At 38.2% G+C, this 15,000-nt stretch overlaps 1 protein-coding gene and 2 pseudogenes across 3 annotated transcripts; all 3 read right to left on the bottom strand.

Annotated features, from left to right (window-relative positions):
* Nucleotides 1-6,346: 6,346 nt before the first annotated feature.
* On the bottom strand, nt 6,347-8,960 carry LOC147471850 (uncharacterized). Of its 2 annotated transcripts, XM_086537315.1 has the most exons (3): nt 8,155-8,958; nt 7,494-8,021; nt 6,347-6,488 (listed from the first exon to the last, which is right to left on the bottom strand). In XM_086537315.1, the coding sequence occupies exons 1-3, from the start codon at nt 8,257-8,259 to the stop codon at nt 6,480-6,482; spliced, it is 642 nt and encodes a 213-aa protein (XP_086393441.1). In that variant the 5' UTR covers nt 8,260-8,958; the 3' UTR covers nt 6,347-6,479. The 2 variants fall into 2 exon arrangements, with proteins under 2 accessions (XP_086393441.1, XP_086393440.1); XM_086537314.1 differs by having other exon boundaries at nt 6,347-8,021; nt 8,155-8,960.
* A 560-nt stretch (nt 8,961-9,520) lies between these two features.
* Nucleotides 9,521-11,518, bottom strand: LOC147471851 (uncharacterized; annotated as a pseudogene).
* A 186-nt stretch (nt 11,519-11,704) lies between these two features.
* LOC122267451 (uncharacterized) lies at nt 11,705-14,296 on the bottom strand (annotated as a pseudogene). The gene is made up of 2 exons (XR_015191066.1): nt 14,158-14,296; nt 11,705-14,024 (listed from the first exon to the last, which is right to left on the bottom strand). The product of XR_015191066.1 is annotated as an uncharacterized LOC122267451 (transcript).
* Nucleotides 14,297-15,000: the final 704 nt, after the last annotated feature.

A 15,000-nucleotide genomic window follows, 5' to 3' on the forward strand; every position in this document is an offset into this window, starting at 1 on the left:
ACACATCGAACATTCAGAATCGTTACTTTCACCGGTGGGATAGTAATTACTGGTCACGCAAGTTTGTTATTTGTTGGGGTTCTTTTCAAGGTCGGATTGGTCTTGGACAAGTCAGAGATAGCCTTCCGTCCTTAAGGAAGCCAGGAAATCAACCCTTGGCCTGGGCTTTTTATTCCTGAAAAAAACGAAATCCTGAACTATTGTTAAGTGGAAGCCAGGTTGCACTCTCCAGTATCAAAAGATTTGAGATATATCTAAAAGCCTCCTTACCGCCGAACCTGCCTAGCACAGGATGGTAATTCAATGCTCCCCCACAACAGGAACCACCTTGTGACATGGGGGTTTGTAATCCGTTCCCACTATTGATCCAGCAAGTGGGATCGCACGCCCCACTGGACCTCTTACCAGGGGGGTTTTGAGCTAAGAGCCTGGCGGCTGAGTGATGTGTACATGGCCGCCCTGCAACTAGCAATAGGTCAGGTCAATTGGATGGTCTTTTAGGCTAGGCCAGGGTCAATCAGTCTCTGTCTCATCAGCATTGCACAAGTCTGCGACTGCCTTCAGCATGAAGTTTTGGCTATGTATGCTGTCCCATAGGGATATTCTCTGATCCTCAGCTTCTTGTTTATTTTCTAACTAATCCTTTTCCATCTGGGCCTGGAAGCTGAGCGTTCATTATGGCACCTTATCAACTGGTCCTGTGCCAGATCTATTCTCCCATAGAGTTGGAAAATGGCTAATATTGTCCCTATCATTTGTAACCTGCATAGTGCCAACAAGTCAATGTAGCTAATATGGTTACCTGGGTGCTCTAGTATTTATGGCAATGTACAAGCTGATAAATTAGTGTGTGTGTGTAGACATTACTGATTAAGATGAAAGGAATGCGGGACAAAAAGGGGAGCGGGGATTCATGATATTCATGATATTCGGTGAAGAAAGACAATGCAAGTAACAAATATAATTAAATCTTTGCAAGAATTTATATGAAATAAAGCCAAAATTTCTGTACTCCTAGGAGAGAGAGAGACTCCTGCATTCCCATACAACCAAAAAATAACAAATCACTGTACATAAAACCATGATCTATCACTCCATAATTCCAGCTTATATAACATATAATAACATTTGTTACTGTGTATTAAGGACAGATTAGTTTCATCTAAAATAGTCACTTACAAGCAGAAGGAAATTATATAGATTATACTCCTAAGAGGCTCCTTCCTGCTGATTCTCTTGCTCTGAGAAGTGGTCTCCTACCCGCACTCAGAAGTTCTTGTCGCTCAGGAAATTTGGGATGAAGATGGGCAGGGGTCCTGATGGAATGAAGTTTCAGGATTATGTGCTTCGAAGCCGTGGCGTACGCCTTTTCCAGATCAATGAAGACTGCTAGGAGACGTCGGCCTTGTGTGAAGGCATTTCTTTTGTTAGTTTTCAGTCTAATGAGAACGTCCGTTGTTGATCTCGTGTTCCGGAACCCAAATTGACATTGCTTGCTCTTTCTCTAGGTACAACGTCAAGTGACAGTTGATTATCTTCTCCAACAGTTTGAATATTCAACTTTTGAGAGAGATTGGCCTGTAGTTCCCAGGTAAGGTTGGGTCTTTGCTAGGTTTGGGGATTGGTACTAATATTGCTTCTTTCCATATGCTTCCTGGAATATCCTGATGAACTGCTTCAGCAGGAAATCCTGAGAACTCTCTCATATCATTTTGTATGGAATGCCGTCACTTACTGGGGCAGTCTTACAGCAGAGGTTGATTCCGTCTCCTTCCTGGTAAATGGAAGATTGTATGGATGTTCCACAAGAGATCCGCCAAAGAACGCCGGTGGTCTTCGTTCATTTTCTGCCCTAAGGTTAACAAGCCTTGTATTGTAATTGCTCCAGAGGAGATCTTTGCCATGGGTTTAGCTAGTATACCTCAGCATGGCTCATAGCAGAGAAAGGGCTTGCTATGAGATGCCCTGGCATAGTTATAATTACACCTCCATTAGGTCCGGTTTCATAGGTCTCGTTATGGGTTTCCTCTCAGAGAAAGCGATTTCTTTCCCTGGTTATTTCTTGTTGACAAACTGGATTATATATATACCTACATCTGAACTTGGAACGGCTTTCGTCGTTCCTCTCCCAGCTTTGGGTTTGTTAGTGGCTCCCGCTGACTTCTTGCTCAAGGAAGGAAAGGATATTGTCCTCCTTAAGACCAATTTTCCCAGTGGTTCCTGGAGGTGGGCCTGTGGTCTCTGGCGCTTTCCCCCCCCAGTCGGTTGTGTTATGGTGTTTCGTGTTTGTGTTGGGGCCTCTCCTTGTCCAGTGGCCACCGCTGGTTTGGCGAGAGTGATCCTAACTCCTTTAGGATCACTATCACTATGGTGATAGTGATAGTGATCCTAATGGTATGCCATATGGCATACCATCATCCTTGCTTCTGCATAAAGTTTCCTCGCAGTTGGCACACCTGAAGATATTGCAGGTGTGGTTCTCCAGCATGACTTGTCCGCGCATTAGATGCAGATGTCTACTATAGGTCGGCACCACTTCCCGAAGTGACCCAAATTTCTGGTACTTGAAACAACGCTTCAGAGAGGCGTTCACATACCATGCTGCCACGACCTTGTCTGGCAACCTCTCCTTGTCGAAGCATTGTGTCCCTTCTTTTAACGCCTTAATCTGCAAGTTCAGATGGTATGGTTTCTTCAGAATACACCAGCAGTTTCCTATTGAAGATTACTCCTTTTACCATATTCATGTTGTTGTTGGCAGAGAACTTCACTTCAACCCCTGAAACCTTCTTTACCGCTCGGTAAAAAGTTTCTTAGCTTGTTGGACGTTCCTTGCTTGAACTAACAGCGTCTTGTCCTTCAGCTGTCGAATCTTCTTGGAATTGCCACCGCAGCATTTTACGATATCCTTATACATCTAGAATATTGACAGATTATTAAAATCTTTGAGAATTCCACGTCTAGGAAGGTGACGCATGCTTCTTTGCAGACCTCTGCTCTGGACTGTGGTGTTTTACCTTGTGCTAAGCCACTAACTCTCTACTCTCCAAGGGAAAGGTAGGGCTTGGTACTCTGAACCTACCTGGCCAACTTCGGTTCCGGTTCGATGATTGTGGAGTTTTCAATTTCCAGGGGAGGACCCAATTCTCCACTTCAAGATATTGCAGTCTCCATGGGACGATCTTCCTTTTTTATTGGTCCAAACAAGGTCCCGACCCACCACCAAATCTAACAAAGGAAGAACGTGTCAAGTACTATATGGCGTCCTCTGGACTACTTGGATATATTTATTATCTTTAGGGCCTTCAGTCCGTCGAGGTTCAGCCCAGCACTGGGCAAACCTTGGCCTAAAACTTTCCCCTCGCTCGGACACGTTAGGTACTCGAGTTTTTCGGGTCGATGTGGATTGCTGTCTAGTATCGACCACTTTTCATGCTCAAAGAGGTGGTCTTTAACACGATCCTTGATTTTCCAGGTCGTCATCTGTCATCTTGTGAGTCTCTTCCTTGACTTCCCCGCAGGGACCTTGATGTCTTGGGTGACCCTGCTCGCGAAGGTCGCTCCCCACTTCATTGGTGCTACAAAGCCCCCCCCCCCCCCCCCCCCATGACAAGGTGGACTCACTTCAGGGAGGACCAACTAGTGATGCCACAATGTATGCCTCACTATCGTTCTCTGCATTAAAATCAAGAGGTACCGAAGTGATCATGTATAGATTATGACTGGGCTATCAATGTGCACGGCAATTTGTTGATACCATTGAGCAAATTGATCGTTGTTGCGATTTTCTTGCGATTTGAAGCTTACCCACCCTGACCTTAAACCCGTAGGAACTGGAAAGTCTGGAGGCATTCCAGTAACCTCACTGTTTCAGTAATGCTCAGATGAGTCAACTTTAAACTGGCGAAAGCAGTGACTGGACCTTATCGTTTGAGTGATATAGCATTCACAAACCTCGCTGAACTTAAAAGGTCGCAAACACCTCAGATCTGCCAACAGATATAGAATCCTCTCTTGTACTGTAAAGATCTGGAGAGTGATCGGGTAATTTCAGCGTAATTTGACTTTCTTTAGTGAATTAAGATAATAGTCCACATATGACCAGAATGCCTTTGGGGAAAACGATACAGACATGATATTCGCCTTACGGGCGAGAGAGCTGAACGTGATCTATTCCAAGGTGCGCGGTCACATGATATGCCCTTTCGGTCAGCACTGGGATTTTAAAAGTGGTTGTCAACTCCTGTTAGACTATATATACACTTCCCACTAATGTACTATCAGCACAAAGAACGCCTAAGGAAATGCAGACGCTTGGTGCCGTGGCTTTATGTGGCCAATCAGTGTCTTTCTATACATCCTATACACAGAGGGAGTCAAAATTAAATCAATTGATTGAATTTGTAAGAAATATTCTTCTGTGGGGTCTGCGTAAGTTGAGGCCATCTTTTAGTTCTTAAAGGGTCTGTGAGCAATGTCTCTGGATATGGGCCTGTAATGCTATCGGTCTGTAATAGAGTTTCTGCGGTTTGAGAAGTGGAGTGATTTTGTCTTTTTTCCATGTGGTAGCTATATTGCAGAACTGGTATGAGAAGTTGGCAATATTTGTGTGGTGATAACATGAAGCTAAAGGTATTTTAAACATTTATTTGTGATGTAGTTGGGTCCTTTATGCGTTTTGTATTAGTAATTATGGCAAGGGTGTTGTCTAGTTCGTCAAAGTCTGGTCAATTTTACATTTAAAATTATACTAACATATAGTTGATAAAGAAAGAATACTCACATAGGATAAATTTACGTATAAGTTACCAAAAGACAACCAAAAAAAATCGCACTGGCTATAATGCGGCGTAAAAACTATTGACTAGTGTACAATCCTGTCCACTAGAAGATAGTAAGTAGCACATGAAACACAACTGGGTCTCGATGAAAAGTTTGGAGAAAACTGATTTAGGACATAAAAAGTATTCACTTATATGGTCATGTCTTCTCATCTGCATTCTGGCAACGTGTTTGTTATGCATGCACCTGAGGAGTTCAACAGGACAATGAATTGGGAGTGTTACCAATACTGAACTGTAAGATGATTTGTGTTTTGTGTCGAGTGTTGAGTGGTGAAGGGGATTGCGGTCAAAATGATGTTGGTAGCGAAGGTGGTGTTCAATTTGACTGATGCGTTACATCACGCGGTTGAGAAAAATAGTAGTAACCCTGGAAGCAATGTCAAGAGGGACCTCATAGGTCTTTTGCGAGTATCCTGAAGACTTTCTGGTGGGGTTGACTGATGACTGTAAGCTGTTGGAGGGTCAGGTCACTGCACTGAAGCTTTCCACCTTAGCTGCATATGTTTCTTGTTCCACACTTCCATGTATGATGATTAAATTTAGAACTTTGATCATTCGACTTATTGTATCAAGTATAAAAAGCAATAGTAAAAGCACTGAAGAATATTTAGTGACCATTTATTGGACATATGACTGACTTATTTTTTCGCAAAAACATTTCTCACTAATTAGAACAATAAGAGGCATCTCACTAAATTACTCCCACTATCACTCACTCGGGAAACAGATGATTCTCTTCCTTTAGACCTTGACCTTGCTGGGTAGAATTTTCCAAATCAAACATGGGAAGATTTAATAAGGCTCCATGTAATCATTCCATTGGAATGAACTTTGCCCCAAATTAGGGAAATATTAAGATGATAAATCAAATCTTAACCCTTTGCGGACGGGGGATAGATTTGCTTACCCAGTCTCCAGGATGGGTTTTATTTCAGAGTGAGGCAGCTTTATACATCATACCTTGACTTTTCCCGCTTTCACCCAGCCTTTCATTGTAGAACTAGAGCCATTTTTGTGTGTTTTATTGAGACTTATATGTGCATATTGCAGGCTCTATATATCCTGAAGTTGACTAAAATTGTAGTAAAGGGTCCATATCAGCTCACTATTTTCTTTATACTCAGTATGATAGATAGGGCTGTGACATTATGCTTTTACAGAAATGCTTTTTATGCTTTTTAAAAAATGCTTTTTATGCTTTAAAATATGCTTTTTATGCTTTAAAATATGCTTTTTATGCTCATAAATAAGTTTTTTATGCTTGACAATATGCTTTTTATGCTCATAAATAAGTTTTTTATGCTTGACAATATGCTTTTTATGCTCATAAATAAGTTTTTTATGCTTGACAATATGCTTTTTATGCTCTAATATATGTTTATGTTATATGGATATTTTCTTTTTCCATGATCAGTTGCTCACTTTGCGTAAGGGGGAACTTATTACACATTGTGTCATCGATGTCACGATTTTTTAAAATAAAGGGCAGAAAATAGTCAAGATTGAGTATTGAGTAATATGATTTTTTATGTATTCAAATATGTAAAAAAAGGTTTCTACATAAAAAAAAAAATATGTAGACTGTAGTAACAAAAACAACAAACAATAGGCTGTAGTAACAAGAACAAATAATAACTATGTAGCCTGTAGTAACAAGAACAAAAAACAATAGGCTGTAGTAACAAGAACACTAAATAAGCTTTAGTAACAAAAACACTAAACAATACTGTAGTAACCAACACCCAAAAACTTAGGATTCATTAGTGACAAAACATTACCAACAGGACATAATTAGGGTTCATTACATTTGATGATTAAGTGATGTTTCAAATTTTCAAAATGAAAACTACGTCTATTGTCGGCTAAAACAGTTTTGTAGACAGAAAACATTCTTTCCACATCACAGGTAACGACAGGAGCAAATTGAAATGCAGTTAATTCAAAGCTGGAGTATTGGTTGATGTAATCGTCATTTGTTTTCTTCAATTTCCCAGATAAGAGAGAGCTAATTTTTTTAACAGTTGCAAATCCTTTATTCTTAGCCAATACTGACGTGAACTTATCAAAATAGGTTGTATCATACATGTTTTCAAGCTTCTCTTTAACCTCCGTGATGTAACCAACAGCTGATTTCAAAGATAGCCCTCGTGTTTCAAGCTTTTCAATTGTAGAGGCTAATACAGAAAATTGGTTAGCAATGAACGCCAAGCTTACTTTCACTTCAACATTATTTAGGAGCTCTCTACACTCAGCAATGCTCTGGGCCTCAGTTTCGTCAAAACTCATAATTGCCTTATTGACCTCTTCCAGATGATTTGAATAATACTGCGCTGCTTCCAACCAAGTGCCCCATCTGGTAACAACAGGCGAAGGTGGGAGGGAGACGCCAGGTGAAAGTTCCTTAAATTTCTCTATTCGTCGTGGTGCTTTAAGAAACACACTTTTGGCTGCAGATATCAAACGATTAACCTCAGGGTAGTTAGATCTGACCATTTCTGCAACCCGATGTAAACCATGAGCGAGACATGTTACATGTATCATTTTTGGATACATAACTTGCAATCCCCGCATAGCCTTGCACATATATGGTGCTGCATCTGTTGTAGCAATTAACACGTTTTCATAAAGAATTTGTTGAGGCCACAGTACATGTAGAGAATCATTGAAGAAGGCTGCTATGGTCGAGTGATTTACAGATTTCAGCTCAGCTACGTTGCCTAAATAACATTTAAGCCGTTCCTCCTCTTCTCCCAGTATCCCAAACACAAAGCACGCAACATACCTCTGCTCCACGTCTGACGTTTCGTCTAACGACACCCACAGTTTTTTTGCATCGACTTTATGTCGAAGATCACTCAAAGTTTCCTTATACAGATCTTGCACATGGTATTTCCTAAGAGTACTCTGGTCTGGAACAGTGTATGCAGTATATTTGAGAAGAAAGGATGAGAACGGTGTTGAATTTACCTTATTTAAAGGTATGTTAGAAGATATTAAAGCTTTGCAGAGATCTCTATTAAAATTCTTTTGCGCAGGTGGAAGTTGCTGTTCAACAGTTTCTTCATCTTCTAAGCCTTCTTCCTGTACTGCCTCGTCTTGCTGCGATCTTTGTTTATTCTCTCTGTGTCTTTTAGTCTTCAGATGTTGCACGATTAAAGATTTCTTCAAATTGGGAACCTAAATAAATGAGAACATTTTTCAATGCCCATGGTATATTCGTATTTGAAATATTGTGCGAAAATATTTTGCAAAAAAAAGCTATATCATGGATTAAAACATATAAACATTTTAACCCATAGACTTCACTGACCTTTGTAGCACAAAATTTGCATTGCAGTTCTCCATCAATTTCTGTAAAATCTCCGTACTCCGTGAGCAATCTTGTGCGCAGTTGCGGTCTCTCCACCTTCGGCATTCTGTTCTTATGTGGTGAGAGTTAGTGTGCTGAAACGACAACACTTAGCTAATAAGCGTTTCAGAGAGCTTGAGGACATGTTTTTCTGAAATAACTGCAACAAACTCTCATATCATTATGAAACTTTGCCACAGGGTATTTCACACCCTCCCGTAATATCCCAATGTGTTGTGAATCATCAACAGTACATAATAATGCCACTTCTCCCTATAAAAAGGAGAAAGTTAAACGTCTCTCCCAAAGAAACGAACATAAATTGGTGACATAATACCTGTGACGTAATCAAGCTCCAACCACATAGTTCATCCCCTTGTTCGTACCCTCCTCCTCTTCCTACCCCCTCTCCATATTTCCCTCCCTTCCTCCCCCTCCTCGTTTATCTTCCCTCTTCCCTCGTTTTATCATGCAGTTTTAAGGCGTAAATAAAATAGTGTAGTAGTGGTATTCTATATTTCTATTATAGCCGCATCCTTGAATTATTTTGTGAACAAAACACACTGAATTTACTCATCTGGCGTATAAAAGCATAGATTTTTAGTAAAAAGAATAGAGTTTACATAAAAAACATATTTTTTTTATAAAAAGCATATTCTTTTAAAATGGCCTATGAAAAGCATATTCTTTAAAATGAAATATGCTAAAAGAATATGCTTTATGCCAAAAGCATAATGTCACAGCCCTAATAGGGCTGTGACATTATGCTTTTACAGAAATGCTTTTTATGCTTTTTAAAAAATGCTTTTTATACTTTAAAATATGCTTTTTATGCTTTAAAATATGCTTTTTATGCTTTAAAATATGCTTTTTATGCTCATAAATAAGTTTTTTATGCTCATAAATAAGTTTTTTATGCTTGACAATATGCTTTTTATGCTCATAAATAAGTTTTTTATGCTTGACAATATGCTTTTTATGCTCATAAATAAGTTTTTTATGCTTGACAATATGCTTTTTATGCTCTAATATATGTTTATGTTATATGGATATTTTCTTTTTCCATGATCAGTTGCTCACTTTGCGTAAGGGGGAACTTATTACACATTGTGTCATCGATGTCACGATTTTTTAAAATAAAGGGCAGAAAATAGTCAAGATTGAGTATTGAGTAATATGATTTTTTATGTATTCAAATATGTAAAAAAAGGTTTCTACATAAAAAAAAAAAATATGTAGACTGTAGTAACAAAAACAACAAGCAATAGGCTGTAGTAACAAGAACAAATAATAACTATGTAGCCTGTAGTAACAAGAACAGAAAACAATAGGCTGTAGTAACAAGAACACTAAATAAGCTTTAGTAACAAAAACACTAAACAATACTGTAGTAACCAACACCCAAAAACTTAGGATTCATTAGTGACAAAACATTACCAACAGGACATAATTAGGGTTCATTACATTTGATGATTAAGTGATGTTTCAAATTTTCAAAATGAAAACTACGTCTATTGTCGGCTAAAACAGTTTTGTAGACAGAAAACATTCTTTCCACATCACAGGTAACGACAGGAGCAAATTGAAATGCAGTTAATTCAAAGCTGGAGTATTGGTTGATGTAATCGTCATTTGTTTTCTTCAATTTCCCAGATAAGAGAGAGCTAATTTTTTTAACAGTTGCAAATCCTTTATTCTTAGCCAATACTGACGTGAACTTATCAAAATAGGTTGTATCATACATGTTTTCAAGCTTCTCTTTAACCTCCGTGATGTAACCAACAGCTGATTTCAAAGATAGCCCTCGTGTTTCAAGCTTTTCAATTGTAGAGGCTAATACAGAAAATTGGTTAGCAATGAACGCCAAGCTTACTTTCACTTCAACATTATTTAGGAGCTCTCTACACTCAGCAATGCTCTGGGCCTCAGTTTCGTCAAAACTATAATTGCCTTATTGACCTCTTCCAGATGATTTGAATAATACTGCGCTGCTTCCAACCAAGTGCCCCATCTGGTAACAACAGGCGAAGGTGGGAGGGAGACGCCAGGTGAAAGTTCCTTAAATTTCTCTATTCGTCGTGGTGCTTTAAGAAACACACTTTTGGCTGCAGATATCAAACGATTAACCTCAGGGTAGTTAGATCTGACCATTTCTGCAACCCGATGTAAACCATGAGCGAGACATGTTACATGTATCATTTTTGGATACATAACTTGCAATCCCCGCATAGCCTTGCACATATATGGTGCTGCATCTGTTGTAGCAATTAACACGTTTTCATAAAGAATTTGTTGAGGCCACAGTACATGTAGAGAATCATTGAAGAAGGCTGCTATGGTCGAGTGATTTACAGATTTCAGCTCAGCTACGTTGCCTAAATAACATTTAAGCCGTTCCTCCTCTTCTCCCAGTATCCCAAACACAAAGCACGCAACATACCTCTGCTCCACGTCTGACGTTTCGTCTAACGACACCCACAGTTTTTTTGCATCGACTTTATGTCGAAGATCACTCAAAGTTTCCTTATACAGATCTTGCACATGGTATTTCCTAAGAGTACTCTGGTCTGGAACAGTGTATGCAGTATATTTGAGAAGAAAGGATGAGAACGGTGTTGAATTTACCTTATTTAAAGGTATGTTAGAAGATATTAAAGCTTTGCAGAGATCTCTATTAAAATTCTTTTGCGCAGGTGGAAGTTGCTGTTCAACAGTTTCTTCATCTTCTAAGCCTTCTTCCTGTACTGCCTCGTCTTGCTGCGATCTTTGTTTATTCTCTCTGTGTCTTTTAGTCTTCAGATGTTGCACGATTAAAGATTTCTTCAAATTGGGAACCTAAATAAATGAGAACATTTTTCAATGCCCATGGTATATTCGTATTTGAAATATTGTGCGAAAATATTTTGCAAAAAAAAAAAGCTATATCATGGATTAAAACATATAAACATTTTAACCCATAGACTTCACTGACCTTTGTAGCACAAAATTTGCATTGCAGTTCTCCATCAATTTCTGTAAAATCTCCGTACTCCGTGAGCAATCTTGTGCGCAGTTGCGGTCTCTCCACCTTCGGCATTCTGTTCTTATGTGGTGAGAGTTAGTGTGCTGAAACGACAACACTTAGCTAATAAGCGTTTCAGAGAGCTTGAGGACATGTTTTTCTGAAATAACTGCAACAAACTCTCATATCATTATGAAACTTTGCCACAGGGTATTTCACACCCTCCCGTAATATCCCAATGTGTTGTGAATCATCAACAGTACATAATAATGCCACTTCTCCCTATAAAAAGGAGAAAGTTAAACGTCTCTCCCAAAGAAACGAACATAGATTGGTGACATAATACCTGTGACGTAATCAAGCTCCAACCACTTAGGTCATCCCCTTGTTCGTACCCTCCTCCTCTTCCTACCCCCTCTCCATATTTCCCTCCCTTCCTCCCCCTCCTCGTTTATCTTCCCTCTTCCCTCGTTTTATCATGCAGTTTTAAGGCGTAAATAAAATAGTGTAGTAGTGGTATTCTATATTTCTATTATAGCCGCATCCTTGAATGATTTTGTGAACAAAACACACTGAATTTACTCATCTGGCGTATAAAAGCATAGATTTTTAGTAAAAAGAATAGAGTTTACATAAAAAACATATTTTTTTTATAAAAAGCATATTCTTTTAAAATGGCCTATGAAAAGCATATTCTTTAAAATGAAATATGCTAAAAGAATATGCTTTATGCCAAAAGCATAATGTCACAGCCCTAATTATGACTAGGGCTGTGACATTATGCTTTTACAGAAATGCTTTTTATGCTTTTTAAAAAATGCTTTTTATGCTTTAAAATATGCTTTTTATGCTTTAAAATATGCTTTTTATGCTTTAAAATATGCTTTTTATGCTCATAAATAAGTTTTTTATGCTTGACAATATGCTTTTTATGCTCATAAATAAGTTTTTTATGCTTGACAATATGCTTTTTATGCTCATAAATAAGTTTTTTATGCTTGACAATATGCTTTTTATGCTCTAATATATGTTTATGTTATATGGATATTTTCTTTTTCCATGATCAGTTGCTCACTTTGCGTAAGGGGGAACTTATTACACATTGTGTCATCGATGTCACGATTTTTTAAAATAAAGGGCAGAAAATAGTCAAGATTGAGTATTGAGTAATATGATTTTTTATGTATTCAAATATGTAAAAAAAGGTTTCTACATAAAAAAAAAAAATATGTAGACTGTAGTAACAAAAACAACAAGCAATAGGCTGTAGTAACAAGAACAAATAATAACTATGTAGCCTGTAGTAACAAGAACAAAAAACAATAGGCTGTAGTAACAAGAACACTAAATAAGCTTTAGTAACAAAAACACTAAACAATACTGTAGTAACCAACACCCAAAAACTTAGGATTCATTAGTGACAAAACATTACCAACAGGACATAATTAGGGTTCATTACATTTGATGATTAAGTGATGTTTCAAATTTTCAAAATGAAAACTACGTCTATTGTCGGCTAAAACAGTTTTGTAGACAGAAAACATTCTTTCCACATCACAGGTAACGACAGGAGCAAATTGAAATGCAGTTAATTCAAAGCTGGAGTATTGGTTGATGTAATCGTCATTTGTTTTCTTCAATTTCCCAGATAAGAGAGAGCTAATTTTTTTAACAGTTGCAAATCCTTTATTCTTAGCCAATACTGACGTGAACTTATCAAAATAGGTTGTATCATACATGTTTTCAAGCTTCTCTTTAACCTCCGTGATGTAACCAACAGCTGATTTCAAAGATAGCCTCGTGTTTCAAGCTTTTCAATTGTAGAGGCTAATACAGAAAATTGGTTAGCAATGAACGCCAAGCTTACTTTCACTTCAACATTATTTAGGAGCTCTCTACACTCAGCAATGCTCTGGGCCTCAGTTTCGTCAAAACTCATAATTGCCTTATTGACCTCTTCCAGATGATTTGAATAATACTGCGCTGCTTCCAACCAAGTGCCCCATCTGGTAACAACAGGCGAAGGTGGGAGGGAGACGCCAGGTGAAAGTTCCTTAAATTTCTCTATTCGTCGTGGTGCTTTAAGAAACACACTTTTGGCTGCAGATATCAAACGATTAACCTCAGGGTAGTTAGATCTGACCATTTCTGCAACCCGATGTAAACCATGAGCGAGACATGTTACATGTATCATTTTTGGATACATAACTTGCAATCCCCGCATAGCCTTGCACATATATGGTGCTGCATCTGTTGTAGCAATTAACACGTTTTCATAAAGAATTTGTTGAGGCCACAGTACATGTAGAGAATCATTGAAGAAGGCTGCTATGGTCGAGTGATTTACAGATTTCAGCTCAGCTACGTTGCCTAAATAACATTTAAGCCGTTCCTCCTCTTCTCCCAGTATCCCAAACACAAAGCACGCAACATACCTCTGCTCCACGTCTGACGTTTCGTCTAACGACACCCACAGTTTTTTTGCATCGACTTTATGTCGAAGATCACTCAAAGTTTCCTTATACAGATCTTGCACATGGTATTTCCTAAGAGTACTCTGGTCTGGAACAGTGTATGCAGTATATTTGAGAAGAAAGGATGAGAACGGTGTTGAATTTACCTTATTTAAAGGTATGTTAGAAGATATTAAAGCTTTGCAGAGATCTCTATTAAAATTCTTTTGCGCAGGTGGAAGTTGCTGTTCAACAGTTTCTTCATCTTCTAAGCCTTCTTCCTGTACTGCCTCGTCTTGCTGCGATCTTTGTTTATTCTCTCTGTGTCTTTTAGTCTTCAGATGTTGCACGATTAAAGATTTCTTCAAATTGGGAACCTAAATAAATGAGAACATTTTTCAATGCCCATGGTATATTCGTATTTGAAATATTGTGCGAAAATATTTTGCAAAAAAAAGCTATATCATGGATTAAAACATATAAACATTTTAACCCATAGACTTCACTGACCTTTGTAGCACAAAATTTGCATTGCAGTTCTCCATCAATTTCTGTAAAATCTCCGTACTCCGTGAGCAATCTTGTGCGCAGTTGCGGTCTCTCCACCTTCGGCATTCTGTTCTTATGTGGTGAGAGTTAGTGTGCTGAAACGACAACACTTAGCTAAAAAGCGTTTCAGAGAGCTTGAGGACATGTTTTTCTGAAATAACTGCAACAAACTCTCATATCATTATGAAACTTTGCCACAGGGTATTTCACACCCTCCCGTAATATCCCAATGTGTTGTGAATCATCAACAGTACATAATAATGCCACTTCTCCCTATAAAAAGGAGAAAGTTAAACGTCTCTCCCAAAGAAACGAACATAAATTGGTGACATAATACCTGTGACGTAATCAAGCTCCAACCACATAGTTCATCCCCTTGTTCGTACCCTCCTCCTCTTCCTACCCCCTCTCCATATTTCCCTCCCTTCCTCCCCCTCCTCGTTTATCTTCCCTCTTCCCTCGTTTTATCATGCAGTTTTAAGGCGTAAATAAAATAGTGTAGTAGTGGTATTCTATATTTCTATTATAGCCGCATCCTTGAATTATTTTGTGAACAAAACACACTGAATTTACTCATCTGGCGTATAAAAGCATAGATTTTTAGTAAAAAGAATAGAGTTTACATAAAAAACATATTTTTTTTATAAAAAGCATATTCTTTTAAAATGGCCTATGAAAAGCATATTCTTTAAAATGAAATATGCTAAAAGAATATGCTTTATGCCAAAAGCATAATGTCACAGCCCTAAATTATAGAAGTATTGCTGTTTTATGGGAAGACAAGAGGCATGTTTTTTTTTTTTT

The sequence above is a fragment of the Penaeus japonicus genome, unplaced genomic scaffold (genome assembly GCF_977035675.1).
Source record: "Penaeus japonicus unplaced genomic scaffold, GWHDUDI00000001_assembly GWHDUDI00000005, whole genome shotgun sequence".
NCBI classification, from domain to species: Eukaryota; Metazoa; Arthropoda; class Malacostraca; order Decapoda; family Penaeidae; genus Penaeus; species Penaeus japonicus.

Bases quoted from the DNA above. Each gene is read 5' to 3' on its own strand.
- LOC147471850 (XM_086537314.1), bottom strand. From the start codon at position 8,259: ATGCCGAAGGTGGAGAGACCGCAACTGCGCACAAGATTGCTCACGGAG. The intron at 8,022-8,154 runs GTCAGTGAAGTC...TCATTTATTTAG, and splicing joins GCAAATTTTGTGCTACAAAG to GTTCCCAATTTGAAGAAATC.